Below are 20,443 nucleotides of genomic sequence, written 5' to 3'. Positions count from 1 at the left end.
CGATACAGCAGGAGAACAAAGCCTAGTGACCATACACTCACATACACACATACTCACACACAGGCTTCTAGAACTTTCCAACCACAGTGAACACACGTGACACGACTCCTGTTTCACCAGAATTTAGGAAAGAGAGCTCAGAAGAAGAGAGGCCATAGAATCGGCAGGTAGTGGGGAGAAAGGCTTAGCAACTTGGAAGAGAGAGAGAGAGAGAGAGAGCGAGACAGGGAGACAGGGACTCTACTTATACTCACTCGTGTGCGAGAGACTTGTTAATATTTCCAAGACAAATTAAAATAGTCCCATACTCTTCTTTATCTCTCCGGTCATTGCATGACAAATGGGAACCAAGATTATCAACGTACAAACAACTCAAGTATAACAACCGCTCGTCCACAAGTCTAATATATATAACTTCTCTACAAGTAACTACAGTCTTTTATGACACACAGGCCGTACCGGAGTGATAGGACAGGTTAAGGTAATAAGGTTGTGATCGGAGGAGCCCAACGGAGTGGAAAGGTTAACAGTGTAACCAGAAAGATTAGTTGTGAGGAAGAGATTAAGTACATTGGAGCTCACTCCAAGGCGGTCAGGGATACGGGTAGGGTGCTGTACAGGCTGCTTTAGGTCCTTAAGGATAGAAAAGATGGAGGCTTGTTCACTGGGTGGATCAGTGAAAGGAGAGGAGAGCCAAAGGTGTTTGTGAACATTGAAATCTCAAAGATTGTATTCATTGCATTATAATTGTAAGCTAAATTTCTTGAGACCCTTTTTTTAAGTGATCAATGTTATTTTTTTCTTTGTCACTCAGTAGTGACTTAATCACTACCTTATTGGTTTTTATCTAAATGACTGTATCGGCCTTCAAACTTCGATGATAGTTTATTGTTTCTAGTGTTAATGATGCCATAGACAATATCACCGATGCTGATGTTTGATTCTTTTGCATTTTATTAAATGATTCCATCTTTTATTCCTTGGACATTGTTAACTGTTTCTTTAGCTCTGTGTGTATAGGAAATCGTTCGCTTTCCAGTACACCAATACCGTAATGTCCGGCAGTGTTGTCAACCAGTGGATGTGTTCGGTCAGCTAGCATGTCGGATATTTAAGCAATTTTCCCATAAGAAACTGAAGAAAAACCAGAGATGCATTCCAGACCCAAACCTAAACACTCATATACCTTACTCAGTCAATAGAGAGTGACACAGGAACACCATAGGTAATGTTATTATTGTCATAAATAATACAACTGCTAAAAAATGCACATCAAACATCACATGCAGGAGGGTGGGGTGGTGAGACGCGCAGTGCTCAACACTGCTGCAGGGCAACTAAATAACCAGGCAGGCTGCTGGCCGTGTGCCAAGTGGGATAGGGGGAGACAAGCAGGGGTGGGGGAGGGGGAGGACACAGGGAAGGAGGCAAGAAAGCCAAACAACCCTACTACCCCCCCTCCCCAGTCTCACTCACTACTCACCCACTCAACCACCCCTATCATTCACTCACCACTCTCACTCACTCACTCACTCACCCACTCACTCACCACTCTCTGCTATCACTCATCACTCTCACTCACTCACTCTCTCGCTCACTCACCTCTATCGCTCACTCACCATTCACGCACTCACTCACCACTATCATTCACTCAAACACTCACTGTCTCACTCATTCACTCACTCACTCACTCACTCACCACTATCACACACTCACCAATCTCACTCACCACTCTCTCTCTCTCTCTCTCTCTCTCTCTCTCTCTCTCTCTCTCTCTCTCTCTCTCTCTCTCTCTCTCTCACACACACACACACACGGAGACAAGTAGGGATGGGGTAGGGAGGAGGGATAGTGAGGGAGACGATAAAGGGTGGGGGAAGAGAGGGAGAGATGCCTGGCAATGCTGAGTGTGGGGGGGATGGAGAAGGGACGGAGGGGGATGGGACAAAAGAGGGGATGGAGGGAAGAAGGAAAGACCAGGAGAGCCTGGTTTCAAACCTAGGGAGAGGTTGGGTGTCAGAATGGAGAGGCGACGAACATTCAAATTGTTCAGATTGTGGGAATGTTACTCTATTTCTTATGTTCGGTCTAGTAAACAGCCGGTTATCGATGCACTAGATAACAGGGTATGGATGTATCTCGTACAAGAAACGCTTGTCTGTCGCGTAAACGATGAAATGGGGTGTCTCCTATAGATTTGTTATTTGCATAATTAACTGATGCTTCAACTCTGGGGATCCAGTCATCCCAGTCTACATATTTCACATTGCGAGCTGTGCTGTAGTACATCTAATATTTATTATTTTATCTCTCCACCAATCCACTGAAACCTGGATGGTAGGAAAAGACATGAACCTTCTTTATACTGTAGTGTTTACATATTTCTTCCAAATTTTCAGAGATAAAATCACCACCATTGTCACTTATTAACACCTTTAGTGTGATGAACCTACAGATAACATTATTAGTGATTACCAGCACAACTGTTTTTGCTGTTTTATCTTTAATTGGAATCATAATCACATATAGTATGAAATGATCAGTAGCAACAAAAAGATATTGATTGTGATTGGTAGTTACTGGCAAATTAAGTAAATTAACCACGACAATGTCCCACGGTTGGTTAGGTACAGGATATTTCCTATAAGCGCAGGTGTTAACGTGTAATTTTTGTGTCTTGCACATGACTCGCATTTGTCAGTGTAATCGTGTATGTCTTTGCATAACGATGGCCATAATATGACATCCGGACCTACCTGACTGTCCTCTCTTTGCCAGGATGCCATGAACGAGGCCTATCGTGTATTATCCTTAAAATGTGACTTAGCATTATTTTAAGAATAACTAACTGCCTAATATTTCCTCTATGATTTAGGTGTCCTGGATTTATCCTGTATAAGGTATTGTTTATTATAGTGAATATGTTTCAGTGGTACATGTAGCTTAGGCAATGATATATCATCGCCTGCCTCGAGATGATATATTACTTTAGACCATACTGGGTCCTGTCTCAGTGACTGGAGATTTCTGGACTAGTAGGGACTGTTTCACCATAGCTGTAGAATCATTCCCGTAGACTTATTCTAGCGACATTTGCTGACTGATTCTCTGATATGGCATCTGCTGCTAAATTTATCTTACCTTTTATGTTGTGATTATTTACGTTGTAATTCTGGATTTTACATTTCCATAGTGCTCTCCTCTCAGAGAGGGTTTTTTCTTGGAACATGCCCAAGAGATGCTTATGAACTGTACATAGGTGAATACCATATATTAACCACGAAATTTTTGTAGTGCAAATATTACCACTAGGGGTTCTAAGTCTGTAGTACAATAACTCTTCTCTGCTCCTTTTGTTTGTCTACTGGCAAATGCAATTGGCTGCAATTTCCCACGTTTATCTTCTTGCATCAATACAGCACCGTAGCCTTTGAGGGAGGCATCTGTGCAAATTATGAATAGTTTATTATAGCTTGGATATGCCAAGCAAGTGCACATGTAAGTTTATATTTTAAATCATTAAATGCTAACTTTTGTTCTCCTCCCCACTGAAATACAGCTTGTTTTTTCAGTAGGTGGTATAATGGTTCTGCTATATGATAGAATCCCTGTATGAATGATGTGTAATACCCTGATAGTCCTAAAAATTGTCTTACTTCATCCACATTTGTGGGTTAAGGGAACTCCCTTACTGCTTGTATTTTCTTGTTTGAGGTGTGGATACTCTTCTGCATCAAGCCTATGGCATCAAGCCTATGGCCCAGGAGTATAATTTCCTTAAGGCAAAATTTGCATTTAGACAGCTTAATTTTTATTCTACCATTGGCTAGCTTGTTTAGGAGTTAGTCTTATTTCTGTAATTGTTCTTCTGTTGTTTTTGTTGCAATTGTGATGTCGTCCAGTTAGACAAAAACACCATCACCCAGCATACCTGATAACGCACTATTCGTTAACCGCCGGAATGTGCCTCAGGCTGTACGAAGTCCCACCGGCATGCTTCAGTACTGAAAATGACCACTGTTTATAGTGAATGCTGTGTATTTGCTCCACTCTTAACTCTGTTTGGTAATAGCAACTGGGTAAATCGATTGTTGAAAAGACTTTATTTTCTGATTCAGTATTCTGTAAGACATAACTTAACAATGGTATGGGAAAATGGCAGGGAATCGTTTTTTATTTAAGTATGTGATAATAAAAGACTTTCCACGTTTCCTTGTTTTGTTTAGGTACAAAGAAGAATTGTCTGTTCCCTGGGGATACTGAAGGTTCATTGACACCCAAACTTAACATTTCATCCACATACTATCTTGCTAGTGCACATTGTGAGTGTGCACACATAGGTAGGCTGTTTCTCATGTTTTACGTTAATATGGTGTTGTATTAGTACATCCTAAGTTTTCACCAGGTAATGAGAAAGTCTGCTGATGTTTCTGTAGTAAAGCAAATAAATCATTTTCTACATTAGAATTCATTGATCAAAACAAATGCTCCTTTATGCACTGGTCTGTCGAGCTTATTGTGCTGGATGCTCCAGCTAGTGTCACTTCGTGTATAGGAGCTGGGCAAATCACTAAGTTGCATATACAAGTTCCTTTCTTAATCTTCGCATCTCTGTTCATGGTATTAGGCAAAATAACATTAGTCTCACCCTTGTCATTTACCCGACACAGGGCACTTTCTATCAAAAGGCCATTAACTCTAATAGGCTCTTCTAATACAATAACATTACAGTTTCTCAATTTACTCTTTAACGTAACTTTCATGAATGATATTGGTGGTAGATTTTTATAATAATTAATGTTTGCTGGGTAACTGAGTCAATTGAGTTGTGGGTGAGAGAGGAGAGATAGTGAGTGAGGCTGGTCTAAGCACCTTTTTTCTATGAGAGATTGGAAGTCAGACTCTTCCTTTTTTGCTTTGTGTTTAACTGCTTAGTGGTAGGTGGGGGGGGCTAACCATCCACTCACTCAGTGTTATGCTGCTTTGGGTGTCTGCCCCTTCTTCTCTTCCTTCCTTCCTTTTCCGTCTTTCTTTCCTTCATTCTTTCCTCTTCCTTCTGCCTACAGGTGACTTTACACTCCCTCTTCTGCCTTTCTTTCCTTCATTCTTTCCTTTTCCTTCAGTCTGTGGGTGACTCTACACTGGGTGACAAGCCAAATGGTTTCCTGTACACCAGGAAACCATTTACTATGCTGGGTGATAACCATATAATCAAATTATGGTGCTTGGTGGTTCAGTGGATAATTAAGGCCCTCCAATCGGATTGAGCCTGTGTAGGTTTATATCCAAGGGGTGATAGGGGTTTATTGTTCATGTTATTCCACCCAGGGATGAGTTAGGTTAGTCACACTAATCTTAAAAGTCAGGAGCAACTTGCCTAACCCCGGGCTCCTTCGCTCCTCATGGGGCAACATAGGATTGGATGACAGATGGATGGATGGTTTAACTGATCTTGTGAATTTAGGTTTTCTATAACTGTTGGGTGTAGCACCTGGAGATGAAATTTTATCTATAAACTCATTGCCGTAGTTAACTCCATTGAAATGGGGCAACAACAAAATATTTTTTGCTCTCATTGCATTCAAGCTGAGTAACGTATTTCCTCTAACTGATCATTTTTCTTCTACACAAAAGGTGGTAGTGAATGATTTTGTTGTCTCTGTGAATTTGATGTTTAACTCAATTATACCAATAACTGTTATTTCCTCACCATCCACAGTGTATTAATCTAAGGTGAGATTCTTCCAAAAATGTCACGTTTCTTCTATTCCTAAAAATTCTTTCTAACTCATCTTTCATTATTAATTTCACGGGTAAGCCTGAACCCAAAAATAATGAAATCTTTTCATCTTGACGGACAGCAGAGACCAAAATGCTTTCATTTCCAAAAATACTTCCAGTGTTTACTATTTGTTTATTAGGTTGTTTTATGTGCTGTCGTCATTTGTGCTGGTATGGCCTTTCCCTGACTTATAGACAGATACTAATTTTTCTGCAGTTTTACCGTCTGAGGTCCAGTTATATTTGTGTTTCCTGCAAGAAGGCTGAAACCCTTTTGCCTTTTCCCTGTCTTCTTTATTCTTAATGTAACATTCAGATTTTGTGTGACCAGGATTTACACAATAGTAACAGTGTGTTCTCTCGAGTTCAACCTACAAGGTGATATTCCATTTGTTTGTCTTTCTACCAGCCGATATCTACTCGGACTATGGCCAGATTTTTGTATCAGCATGTTGCCTGGTGTGCAGGAATGAGCCCTTGAGTTAACTTGACTGTTTGTTTATATTCTAACTGAGATTGTCTCTGGCCCTTGCCAGGACTTGACTTATTTGTCCCTGCAACAATCTCTGGCACTTTCACCCCTGTCTTATTGCCCTGTGATGTGTCAAGCACGCCAGGTTTGCTGCAGTTTAATTCCACCTCATAAATGAAACAAGTAAGCACATCCCTGGATTATATGGTACTGTTTTTGCAATTTTTAGCACTCTTTCAGGCAATTTACATAGATCTGCTATGTAGCCAATGATGTCAACAACTTGCATTGGTGACAATATCATTATCTGTGACCCAGTGTGAGTTTTCTAGGCTAGCTAACAGGGTTTTCTTAATAGTGAAAATATCTGCTGTTACTTCCCCTAGATCTGAGCTGGAGTGTGTCTGCCTTAGTAGATACACAGTTTTATGTAATCCAGGGTTATACCACCAAGAAACTTCTTGCCTCCAGAGAACTTCCTGAGAAATTCTGTGTTTATTCCTCAAATGTTAGAGCTCTGAAAAGCTTGTCTGAACTGAGCAAATTGCCAGCTGGCCAAAACTGCTGATTTATTCTGGCTGAAAAACAGCTATTTTTCCCTTTCCAACTGTAAAGTTTCTTCCAACAAAATATTCCTGATATTCATTTATTACCATATAGATATCAGTTCTGTCTTTCTCTGTACCAGATATTTTTGTGAGGTTTTTGTACTCATGAAAAACAGACACTGTCACTGGAGTATTACTGGAATTTTGCGGAGAAAGTACTGCACTGCTGCTTCCTGTATCTGTGTTAGCCATCTTTACAATGTTTTCCTTGCAATTGTAATTTTTATGGAATATATATATTTTTCCTGACCTTAGTACTCTGTGATCTAGGTTATGATAAAAGCTTGGTAAAATTTCTAAAAATTTCACTGATTACATCTGAAAACACTGACCAACTGCCATCATTATCTACTTCAGTGTAAATTTCATCTGTTTGTTGTTTTTTATCTTCTCAATCCAGTGTGTGTGTGTGTGTGTGTGTGTTTTTTTTCCTAGAGTTTGATTTTCTGCATTTTCTTGTATCTCTGAATTCCTTTGGTTATTTGTGTTTTGGTGATCGTTTTCTGGTACTTGTGTTGGGCTGTTAGGCACTGCTGATGCTGTTTCTCCTCTCAATAAATTTGGTGGACTTGAAAACGTAATCTTTCCTACTTAAAAATCGCATTTAACATTTGTCTTCAAAAATTAAAACTATAAAATACGTATATGTCAGCTTAGATTCTGTTAGTGTCTTTCACTGTGAAGTTAGTAATAACTAAATGATATATATATATATATATATATATATATATATATATATATATATATATATATATATATATATATATATATATATATATATATATATATATATATAATATATATATATATATATATATATATATATATATATATAGATAGATAGATAGATAGATACAGATATTGATATAAATTGATAGATAGATGGATATTGAGACATTACTATACTATTTAGATAAATGTTTCAATGTTAGTATATTATGGATAGTTATATATGCCTAGGTGTAAGTGATGGTGCTAATTAAATTAATACAACCTTGGTAAGAATAAATATTTAAACCACTGATAAAAGATGTGGTGGAAATACTGGCTAGGAAGCTGACGATGATGTCAGCTGGTAGAGGAGGGATGGTCAGATGATGGCAGATGCTGCGATCTCGTAATGCTCTCGTCAGCGACACACCTTCCCACTGGGTCGCAAGTAGATACGTAAGTAGGTGGGTAAGGACGTAGGGAGGTAGGTAGGTGTGTAAGTGGGTATGGAGGTAGGTAGGTAGGCAGGTAAGTAGGTAGGTCAGTGGTGTTGTTGTCCGACTCAGCAAATGATGACACACTGCAATCTTGCTGCTCCTGCATCATCACTGCTTGTTTTCATGGTGGGGACTGAGTGGTGGTGGTGGGGATGAGTGGTGGTGGAAAATTATGGTCGAAGTTGGTGGAGTTGGTATTGCTAGAGGGTCGAAAGTCGGCCGGACAGTTGTGCTGACACAGCTCATGTCAAAACTGCAGGTCAACAGATCTTGCTTCCTATTCCTTCCCTTCCTTACTTCATTTAATGCACTTCCTTGCTTTTTTCTAGTTGTGATTAACTTGTAGGTTTCTAGAAGATTTTTAAGATGCAGACTTGTTACTTGTAGCTGCTTGTAAATGTGGCTTGTTTCGTGGCTGTGGTAGTTATTTGTAGTAGGTTTCTTGTCTTCTTTTTACCGATCTTGTTTACCGTTCTAGAGGTTCTGCTGCGTTAGGCGTTGAGTGATTGTAGTTGGTTCGTTTTTACCGCTTGCTACCAAATGTCGATAGACGTTGCCGAGGAGTTTGATTAGATGGAGAGAGTGTAGGTGTATCGTAGATTAATGGCTGCCCTTCTGTCACCGGTGGAGGGTAACCGGGGCCGTTGCTATTAAAGCAGTGCGTCGCACAGTGGTTGGATTGACCATTTTCGTGAGCAAAAGTCTAAGGACGTTACACCCATATTTTCATTTAGGTTTTCTGTATGGTAATAGGAATAAATATCTTAAAAATTGATGTTTTGTTTTTTCACATTTAATTTATAACAAATTATATTTTCCATGTTTACAGAATGTGAATTCCACATAGGCAAACAAGTATATAAATGATAGTAAAGCAGTAGAGTACAAAAAACAAGTGTCAAATTATACAACTTTCAATACTTTTAAATTATCTAATTTTTTGTTTATAGTTTCATAAGACAATTATGTAAGGTTTTTCGGCAAGTCATTAATACGCGCACACACACACATTATAATCAAATGAAAAGGAATACTCTGTGTGTTAATTGTCATTCAGTCTGGCAAGGCCCACAATATTTATATTAATATATATATATATATATATATATATATATATATAAAGGGAAAAATAAATATCCAATATACGTATTTACAAAGGAAGATTATACATGCAAGTGAAGTATAAATATTCACAAAGTCTTAATTGTTTAACTCTCTCTCTCTCTCTCTCTCTCTCTCTCTCTCTCTCTCTCTCACACACACACACACACACACACACACACACACACACACACACACACGCACACGCACACAGACTCCCTTTCTTTCACCCACACTCACTTTCTCTCTCGCCCACAAAGACACACAGACTCGCTTTCACACACTCTCTCTCCTCCTCTCTCTCACTGTCTACACTTGAGGAGACATAAGTAGATCCAACACTTCTTTAGATAGCTGTCCATCCTTGTGAGGTGATTTGTTTCTGAGTCCAGCTATAAGAGGATCTGATATTACAAGTAGCCAATGTATTAAGTCAGTGTTCGACCTAATTCTGGACTGCTTACAAGTATGATATTGTCTTGCATTTCTAAGAAGTTTATGAGTGGCCTCTAGTCCTTCCTCAGATGCATGCCCAACTGATATACACAGACTTTCTATTACTTGTCCTCCATGTATCAACATTTTGTGGACTGACACTGGCATATAGTACCACCCATACAGTTGTACAAAAAGTTTGGCGGTCTCCTTGGCATATACGTCATATTTACTATGGTCTATATCAAATTCAGAATTGAGAGTACGGAGTATTACTGATAGACGATGTATAAGACGAACATCAACTCCTGTTACCTTAGACACATTTTCAGCATTAGCAAAGAATTTTCTTGCCGTGTTTCCATCGTTTGTTGTTCCTGATCCCTGAGCTGGCCTATCAACATTCAGACCTAGATCTTTATTCAGTTCTTTACAGATCCTTGTTTTCTCGTCATTATATACTTTTTTGTTCTGAGTACCTTTTACCATCCATGTTTTTAATTTCATCCTGTATCCTATGTGAAGAATGCATTCCATAGTATTGATGAGCAAATGTAAAGGAGATAATCCATATGAAAGTGCTTTCTTATCCACATTCTTCTTTTCTATATCCTGTAAATTGTTCATCCCTGATGGATTCGTCCTCGGCTGGCAGATGTAGCATGATGCTGCAGATGGAGTGTGTGTGAGGGCCTGACAAACCTTGCCATCAACCATAGTTAATAGCATCTTGTGGTGAACTTCAGCGTTGTCTGTTGATGTAGGCACCAGGTTTGTTATTGCTTCCTGTAGATCTGAAATTTCCTGGCGTGTGTTATCTGCTGATTCCTTCTTGAAACTTAGCTTTATTGGTCTGCAATAATAAGGAGATGAAGGTGCTGGATTCTGCCAAATTAACGTATTACTTCCTCGGACGCACAATCTTACAGGACATATAAATGAAGAAACGATGCTTGTTTCACATTTATCACTGTGTTCACTCTCGTCATATTTCATAGAGTATAAGGCCTGGTCACCACTTCCATCAATTCCGTATTTTATTATTAGTTCCAACGGAAGTTTTTCCTCTTCGCCTTGATTTTTAGCCTTTTCTAAGCATATATCAATAGCACTTTTATGATATTTCAAAAGACGCTTCACTGTATGATCTAATAATATTTGAAGTGGGACCTTTGCCTCAAACTCTGAAACACAGATATCGTCTGGGTAACAACTTTTCTTTTCGACGAGTACTTGTTCATAAGGTGGATACATATAACAGCCTTTGTCTCTATGTGTTTCTCTTAAAAAGGTATAACTTTGTTTACTAAGGTCGGCTGTCACAAGAATATTTAGAGCTTCAAGAGGAGAAAATCTTGATTCTTTAGGTTCTTGCACTTACTCAAAATCTCAGCTGCTTTTTCTGGGGATGATATGGACAGTGCACATACCTCTGATGCAGCAGACTTTCCCTCCTTTCTAAGCTTCATTTGAGTAGCATACGCTAATTCATCAGTTGAATTGTTTTCTCTCACATGTCTAGTTTTCCTTCTTTTCGTACTGTGACTACACTCAGAAAATTTTTTTACAGGTCTTCCTGAATCACTGTCATTTGATCTCTCACCATGAACATTAAATTGATTTGCATCACTATGTTCATTATCTGTGTTTTCAAGTTTGATCTCTGTTTTAAGCCAGTTCTTATTTTTATGCAAAAAGGTATGTCTTGTTCGGTAGCTTTTTCTCCACCTCTCATTAAACGCCTTCACTAGAGATTTTTTCTTAACATCTGGTATGTTTCGTGTGCCCGTGTGTTTGTTGATGGCTTAATATTACTTTGTTAATAGTATTTTCTAGTGTGGTAGTTGTTATGTTCCTTACATATTCGGTCACTATTTCTTGTATCGTGATTAAATGCATACCTAAAAAAAAAAAAAAAAAAAAAAAAAAAGACGAAACAATAATATGCAGTGTAATTGTTTTATAAGATAGATAGTGTATAAATCAATTTTCTCTGACAAAAAACATTTCCTATTATGTTTTTTATGGGTAGCTATTATAAAATATTATTCGGTTATGGTCTAACTCGTGAGACTATAATATCAATGTGTTTCGTATATTTATTTACAATATTTCTTCTCAAACACTCATAGCACAGTATTACGATTCCTTCATGAGAATATATGACCAACAAGAAAATCTAGAAAAGCTGTATTTGCCGATAAGGTGAGTTTCAGCCACAGACGTCTGTTGACATTGTTGTCATTAGCCAAAGAAAACGAAAGACAGGCAGCTGATCAGCTGGGCCAGGATGGGCGGTATTTTTAAACTCATTTTGACAAGCGGGACTGACTTCAGAGTCACTTAAATGCTGTTTTTATGTTATACTGCGGATTACTGCATTTCTCTTATATTGCATATAATAGTTAAATATGTAAGTTAACATGTTTTGAAGTATATTATACGAGCACATTGCAGCTACCATATCATTTCATCAATTTAGCAAAATTATTTATGATAAATATATAAGCAATCTGAATTCAGTTGAATGGTTATATATGCAATAGTTGGGACACATAACTATTACCTTTTTATTTTGGGAGATACCCATTAACAGATCATAATGTACTGGGTATCATAAATTTCACGTATTTATTTTGTTTATTTTTTCCTTCTTATTAGGAACATTATTTTTGAGTTCCATACACGTTTATTATTATTTAACATGGTATAAAATTGAATAGCAATAGTGTTGGTGGAAAAAATCATATCGAATTTTGCTCACTAAATGACTCTATATCTGACAACTGTGCGTCGTCGAGTCGAGTGAATAGGTAACTCTCTGATTCTATCTCACTTTCCGTCTCTGTTTATTCTTTTATCGTAAATGAGGTGAGTTATAGTCACCTCTTGGATTAGGGAGTTTTATTGTACAAAGTTTTATTGGAATGAGCTCGACAGCGTAACGTAACGTAGTGGCGAACCACCTAACGACCCTCTCCTACTCTATCTCCGATCGTTCTCTCGGACTTTCTCCAACCTATTCTGACCTGATGGGGATCTGTCCTAGATTACAGCTCGGAGGGGATGTGTGTGTGGTGTAGTGTCTGGTTGGTTTCTATTCACGTGGACTAACCGACTAGAGCTGGTTACCCCACGTCTTTGAATACATGAAATTCTTGGTCGTCTGGGGCAACAGGATCGTTTGATATACACAATATGGACTGACATTCCTAATGAAAAGCTGTGTATGTCTCCAGCAGACACTACATACTGCACATTGTGACACGAGATACTAGTGTCTATATGACTGACTGACTACAGTTGGTTACCCCACATGTTTGAATATGTCACAAAATTTTTTGTCATCTAGTACAATAGGATCGTTTGATACACTCCATGTGGACTGACATTCCTAGTGAGCAGGTGTGTAGGCTATGTCTCCAGCAGACACCACATACTGCACATTGTGATATGATATATATACTAGTGCCTAAAATTATTACATATCTATAACTATTACTTGTGACATATTTAATACCTATAGTCAGTGGGTTGTGTTGGGTGTGCTGAGTAGGTAGGTGGATGATTGGATGGGTGTATATATGACTTCCGAAATGACAAGGCAGAAGAGGGACTTACGTGGCTAGTAGTCATATAACTTGTCTCAGTTACTTGGATTATAGTATAGAGCTTAGAACACGTTGGATAAATATTTGGAAATAAACTACACATTAGGGTCACTCTACTGAAGCTTCGTATCTCCGATCCATATGCCTAACAAATCAGTGCACTGGTGGGGATAAGGAGGGGGAGTTGGAGGGTAGACATGTGCGATTAATCTGACCCCTAGTGGAAGATTACTCTGTCCCCTGGTTGACAAGAGGAACTTTTGTGCACGACAGTATCTTACTTCTTGCTGGAAGTTTGCTCTTTTTCAGCCCATCCCGAAGAAGAGTGACTGTTCCCAGCCCTCCAACTATCGCCCAATTACATTAACATGCAGTTGGTTTTTAACCAACAAAACGCTTTAAAGTACCTGTCCTACCAGAGCTCTTTCTGTTATCCAGTATGGGTTCCTCCATGGACACTCCTCTGGCGATCATTTCCCCTTCGTTTCAGGCTCCTGGCCGTCCTCATTTCAGGACATTGGTGATATTAGTCATTGCACTTAACATCTCAATGGGTTCGATCGAGTCTGGAACAAATACTTGATTTCCAATCTGCATTCTTAAAGTTTCAATTCTTGTATCCATGCTTTCATCTATATCTTCCTTTATGGATATTCCATAACTGCCGCTAGAGGGTGTCACTGATCTTTTCCAAGAGCTATCAGCTGTGATATTCTTCAGTGCTCTGCACTATTACCAACTCATTGCCTTCTTTTCATCATTGACCTTCTAAGTAGTACATCTAACCCTGTCCACTCAAATGCTGATAACCCCACCTCATATCTTTCCATTCTTTTGTTGCAGCGACCACCATGAGTTACATCTACAAACACGTGATGAAGCTATGGCACACCAATTTTCCGACTTCACTCGTATCTCCAACTGGGGTAAAAGCAACCCTGTTGTTTTTAATGCAACAAAAATCCAGTTTCTACATCTTTCTACCCGCTGCAATCTTCCACGGGGTGCCTCGTAATATTTCACAGTGTCCAAATCAATCCTGTTACATCTTTGAACACAAGTGGAGTTCCATTCTCCAGGGATTTATCAAGGAAAGTTCATAATTCCTCTGTTGCAAAATCTGCTTCCAAGAGAATAGGTGTGCGAAGCCGCCTCCATGCGTACATTACCTTCATGCAGCTGTTGACACCATTAGACATCATTTGTATCAGCTGTCGAGTACATCTTTCATGTGTGGGAGGGGTCTCAATATACAGCTCTTCCCAACAATGTGAAATCAAAGGCTTTTCATTTCATTAATTCTTCTCCTCCTACTGGCTCCCTTCAACCTCTGTCATTTTGCCACATTGTTGCCTCTTTACCTCTTCACTGTCTCTACTCCAAAGGTCACTGGCCTTCTAAACTGTCTACTTGCGTTCCTCCACCAGTATGATGGACGTGTGGCACACGACTGGCAGCAAACTTTGATCCCTTTTCTGCTCAACACTGTAATGCAAGAGACAACTGATACTCCCGGTCCTTCATGTATGCAACAGGTCAACTCTGGGGCTTTCTGCCTCTGTCTCTGTTTCCTTCTGCATACTCCATTCTTTTAAATCCAATATATCCAGGCATCTTGAAATGAATCTTGAATTTGGCTCTCTTTTACTTTGGGAACATTTCTGTGGACTTCTAGCCTTTGGTTCCTTCCTTCTTGCATAAAAGAAATCTCATTATGCTCTCGGTTGTATCAGTGATAGCCCATACTCCTCCTAACAGCACTTATTAGCAAAGTAATTAATTATCCTCTCCAAAGTACCCTATCCTGGCTTTGTTACACGGCCAAAAAGTAAAATATGAAGTTCCACTTTCTTGATAATGCGAAGCTTCGTTTGAATCATAAATTCAGACAACGCTTAACACCATAAGCCTGACTGATGTAATGAACAATTTCACTCGCAGACTCATCACCGCCATGTACCACACTCCCAAAATAAATGAATCTTTCCAAAATGCCTGAAACGATTGTACCGCTTCATCAAACAAGTTAACAAATGACTGCACCTGGTACTGGATCAGGAGATCATTAGTGCCACTGGCTACGATAATTGCATCAACAGCAAACTCAAGATCAGTAACACCCTCTCATTTCCCACACAGGAGCAAAAAAAAAAAAAATCGTCGCAGTAAAGGTATTAAACCTTGCTGAACGGTCTCATTACTTTCATTTAATTCTTGCCACGCATAGACGATTTTGTTCCTTTCTGTAAAGGGCTTCTTATAGTTCAAAATATCGCATGACCTTTTTTTTTTTTTTTAACAAGAATAACATTTAAAAATGACCTTATCCTGCCTAAAGAGTTACATGAATCGGTGGGGGCAGGGCACCTGAAAACTTAGACTACGAAAGTGTCTCGATAGCTGAATATAATCGATTTGATGATAGCATGAGTAAACATATAAAAATCGTCATTGTACTGAAAGGATGAGAGAGAGAATGCTTCTAACAGCGCTGCAACGGTAGGTTTCCCTTACCGTGAATACAACCATATGGTGGACGAAAGAATATAAATGAAAAGTAATTGTAACTTTATTACGGGATGTCTCTCCTAATATAAAAACTAAAATCTAACAGTCTACTGTCAGAGAGTATACAGAAAATGCGTCATTGTAGTAAAAAAAAAAAAAAAATGTTATCACCATCATCACCCAGACTTCTTTCCCACCCCACGCCACGGTGAGGTAGAGTTCACAGAACCAGAAATAAATATAGGTAAATACAGTGGCCAGAAAAAGCATGACGTTATTATTACTAAAATTTGCCCTAACCCCCCCCCTCCTACGATTTCCATACTGCTAGGAGTGAAGGACTTAGTTCTGAGTACTACAACAAAACGCTTCTACCAGTCTTATAAGTGACCATCACAGATGATAGGTTAGACGCAATGTCTATTTGCCCCGTGAGTACGATGTAATTTATGTTCTCTTATTAGCTCAACCATAAGATTTTATTCCTATAACCACCAGGCTACATTAATCTGCGTAAGAGTGACCGCTGTGAGCCTGAAAGGTTTAGAAACAATATCCTTTAATAAAGCTGACGTATATGGGCTATTTGTCGTGCGTCTTGACACTAACAAAGCTTTATAGTGTTGTAAATAATGGTAATGCCTCTCGTTAATATAGAAATATATACCATGATGATGCTCATTATCATAACACTATTTTACTTGTTTGTGAATTGTGGTAAAAATATGATAATGTTGAAAAGATGGCGTTTTCATATTACAGAAAGTGTTTAAATACTCTTGAAAACTGGGTTCTTTGTGGTAGGTGGGGGCGCTCACCATCCACTAATTCGACGTAGTGCTGCTCTCGGGTGTCTGCCCTTTCCTCTCCTCTATCCTTCTTTCCTTCCATCCTCTTCTGTCTTTCTCTCCTTCATTCTTTCCATTTCCTTCTGCCTACCGGTGACTTTACACTCCCTCTTCTGTCTTTCTTTCCTTCATTCTTTCCTCTTCCTTCTGCCTGTGTGTGACTCTTCACTGAGTGACAAGCCAAATGGTTTCCTGTACACCAGGAAACCATTTACTACGCTGGGTGGTAACAATATAACCAAATTTTGGCTCTTGGTGGTTTAGTGGGTAACTATTGCACTCCAATCGGATTGAGCCGGTGAAGGTTTATATCCAAGGGATGGTTGGGGTTTATTGCTCATGTAATGCCACTTAGAGATGAGTGAGGGTGGTCACCCTAATCTTAAATGTCGGGACAAACTGCCTAGCCCCGGGCTCCTACGCTCCTCATGGGGCAATGTAGAATTGGACGATGGATGGATGGATGGATGAACACTGGGTTCTAGGAGTATTTTTGTATTGTGCTGCTGAAGGTGTCGTGGTATTGACGGTGTTGTACTGGCGTTGTGGCCATGCTGTGGTACCGTAAGTGATAGTGTAATGTTGTGGTAATGAAGGTGTTGTGATGCTGTTATGGTACTGAAGGTGTTGTAGCACTAAAGATGTTGAGAAAATATTGTGGTACTCTAGGTGTGTTGTTGTGGTACCGTAGGCGGAAGGTGTTGTAGTAGTGAATGTGTTGTGGTAGTGAAAGTGTTGTGGTAATGCTGAGTTCCTGAAGGTGTCACAGTATTATACGGAAGGTGTGGCACTTCTATGGTGGTGTGGTAATGAAGGTGTAGTTCCGACGGTGTTGTGCTACTGAAGGTATTGTGGTGCTGATGTACTGAAGGGGTTACGTTGCTAAAACTGTTTTGACGCTAATGATGTAATATCTGGAGGGAAGCAGTGTATGACTGTGATTCTGACAGTGTGACTGGGGAACTAATGCCCCTACCGAATTACTGGTAGTTAATAAAGCCCTACTCTGGTCCGAATGCATTGTGTTAGTAAGTTTTTATATCGTTCCGTCCGATGACATACTTTTCATTTTAATTAAGTTCCGTTATCCTCCCAAATCTCAAATTCTACCCTAATGTTAATAAAAATCTCAGGATATAACAAAAACAAAATGTTAACTACATCAGCCGAGTGAAGGCTTAACCTAAGTACGCGTCCACACGTCTGCTGGAACAAGTGCTGGCAACATGTGAACAACACAATAACGAACAAGCTGCAAACATGCTGGGAGCAGCAGCGTCCAGATCATGCTGGCAACGTGATGACGAAGTCTCAGCTGCCTGGTATGGACACATCCTATCACCTCTGCTGCCAGCAGGTTTGAAGCTGCACTGTAACATGTTTATATACATCTGTCCAAATACTGCTGCATAGATATATCCAAACATGTTGCCAGCTGTGTTGTCAACACATGTTCGAGTACACGGGTGGACGCGACCTAGGAGAACTGAGCGGTTCAGTGCTCAATTAAATTGTGGACATAAAATTACGATGATGATGATGATGATGATGTAGCCCAACATCAGAAAGAATCTCTCCATAACTGATAATCATACTCGCGCGTGCATGCGCGCGCGCGCGTGTATATATATATATATATATATATATATATATATATATATATATATATATATATATATATGTGTGTGTGTGTGAGTGTGTGTGTGTGTGTGTGTGTGTGTGTGTGTGTGTGTGTGTGTGTGTGTGTGTGTGTGTGTGTGTGTGTGTGTGTGCACGTAACCCACCTGTAGAATGGTTCTTTGTTGTCATTAGTGTACCAGAGGACGACGAAGACCATATCAGAAGAATCCAAGACGCCCACCTCACAGGCCAGCACCGCCTCCCGTCCCGCCACTGCCTCCACCCTCCGCCACACACCTGGTCAGGTTAACACTATCAGTACCAAACATTTTCCATGAGCTGAATACAATGAACAGACAAAAGTTAAATTATACAGACAGTTTCACATTCCGAGGTTAGTGGCCCTTGTCTTCCAGATATCACAATACAAGTTTCAGCTGACAGTGAAAATTGCCTCTTTACCATGGTATCCTTGTCCATCCACATAATCAGCACCAACTGAATACCTCCACAGCTACACTTTGGCTTTTGCTGTCAATACAGATCTGGTATTTGTATACTTGTTTTACTGTTTATTTACTTTTACTGTTTATATATATATATATATATATATATATATTGTTACGAACAGAGAAAGATAATGAGCTAATGAACACTTCAAGTGAGAATACTAAAAATCACTACTGTCCCGTAAAGTTCCAGGTTCAAAACAAAAGAGTTCGGTAATATTACAAGTTAAAGTTTAATGCTCAAACTAACAACAAACATTCAGGACTCATAAGGATAATGTAATGGCAAAAAACAGGTTAAATATATGGTTAACTGCAATAGCCTCTATTAACACGAAATTAGCAAGTGTAAATTTATCTAAGTCAGCCCTGATAAAATGAGAAAACCAGATAATACTCAGTGAATGCAAGATATATTATTACAGATACAATATATTGTTACCACTGGCTGACAATATGAATTACAAAAACTTTACTAGGCCTACGAATCAACACCTTATGCTATACAGTACAAGGAAAAAATGTAATAACACTTATACTCAAATTACACAGCTGCTAGATGGTTGGAGACTTCCTGAGCACTCACAATAATAACAACTGTACAGGGGAGGACAGAGATGTGAGCAAAATGAGGAGTAGATCTAAGTGGCAATTAATGCAGAGACTGAGCTCATTATATAGGGGCCGGCAGAGCTTGATACAACTTGTAAGAAGGACTCGCAAATGAAGCCATAGGGGACAAAGAGTTGACAATCCTGCTCTGAACAACAGAAAGAACGACTTACTCTACTATAAGGGAGAAGGGGGGGAGTGAGGTAGAACACGCTCGTGATCAAACATGCAGCAAACTGTACGTTAGAATTACACAAAGGATGATGAAATCATAGGCTATGTAACACCTCCCCACAAAGAAAAAGAAATTTACAAAGGAAATTTCTTATTACTCTAAAACAATCTGTCTAAAGTCTAGATAAGCAATCTGCAATAACATTTTCTTTCCCCATGACATGTTGTATGTCTAATGAATACTCCTGAAGAAGTAGACTCCATCTTGTCAATCTCTGATTTTTATCTTTAAACTTACTAAAGAATTTCAGTGGGTTATGATCGGTATAAATGACTATGGGGTAAAAACCAGAACACAAATAAAATGAAAAATGCAGTAAACCCAAAATCAAGGCCAAAAGCTCTTTCTCAATAGTTGAGTAGTTCTTTTGAGGTGGAGTGAACTTCTTACTGTAATAAGATACAGGATGTTCAATACCCTGATCATCTTCTTGCAGCAAAACAGTCCCAGCTCCTGTATGACTTGCATCAACAGCCATCTTAAAAGGATTAGCAAAATTTGGAGTAGCGAGCACTGGCTGACTTAATAGGATAGCTTTAAGTTTGCTGAAAGAGGATTCACAGTTATCGGTCCAGACAAATTTAACTCCCTTTTTCAGTAGGTCTGTAAGTGGTGATACAAGAATTGAAAAGTTAAGAACAAATCTCCTGTAATAACCTAACATTCCCAAAAATCTTTGTAGCTCTTTCCTACTTTTAGGTCTGGGAAGATCACTTATAACCTGAACCTTAGCTCCTGGTGGTGCAACATGTCCATCACCAATTACGTACCCAAGGTACTGAACTTTAGCTTGACCAAACTCACACTTTGATAAATTAGCTACAAGATTAGCCTGAACTAAACGCTCAAGAAATTTACTGACATGGCATAGGTGATCTTTCCAGTTGTCATTGAA

The 20,443-nt window shown here is 39.1% G+C and overlaps 1 protein-coding gene across 1 annotated transcript in view; it reads right to left on the bottom strand.

Moving 5' to 3' along the window:
* Nucleotides 1–20,443, bottom strand: part of LOC145405872 (adhesion molecule nephrin-like) — a 378,905-nt gene that overhangs the window by 346,896 nt on the left and 11,566 nt on the right. Inside the window, exon 4 of the mRNA XM_080277129.1 lies at nucleotides 18,357–18,489. Coding sequence (XP_080133255.1) covers nucleotides 18,357–18,489 — 133 coding nt within the window. The remainder of the gene's footprint in view (nucleotides 1–18,356; nucleotides 18,490–20,443) is intronic.

This window comes from Coenobita brevimanus, chromosome 68 (genome assembly GCF_032717465.1).
Source record: "Coenobita brevimanus isolate Jiangsu-jjx chromosome 68, ASM3271746v2, whole genome shotgun sequence".
Taxonomy (NCBI): Eukaryota; Metazoa; Arthropoda; class Malacostraca; order Decapoda; family Coenobitidae; genus Coenobita; species Coenobita brevimanus.
The sequence above is the reverse complement of the archived record's forward strand: the minus strand, read 5'-3'. Positions and strand labels throughout refer to the sequence as shown.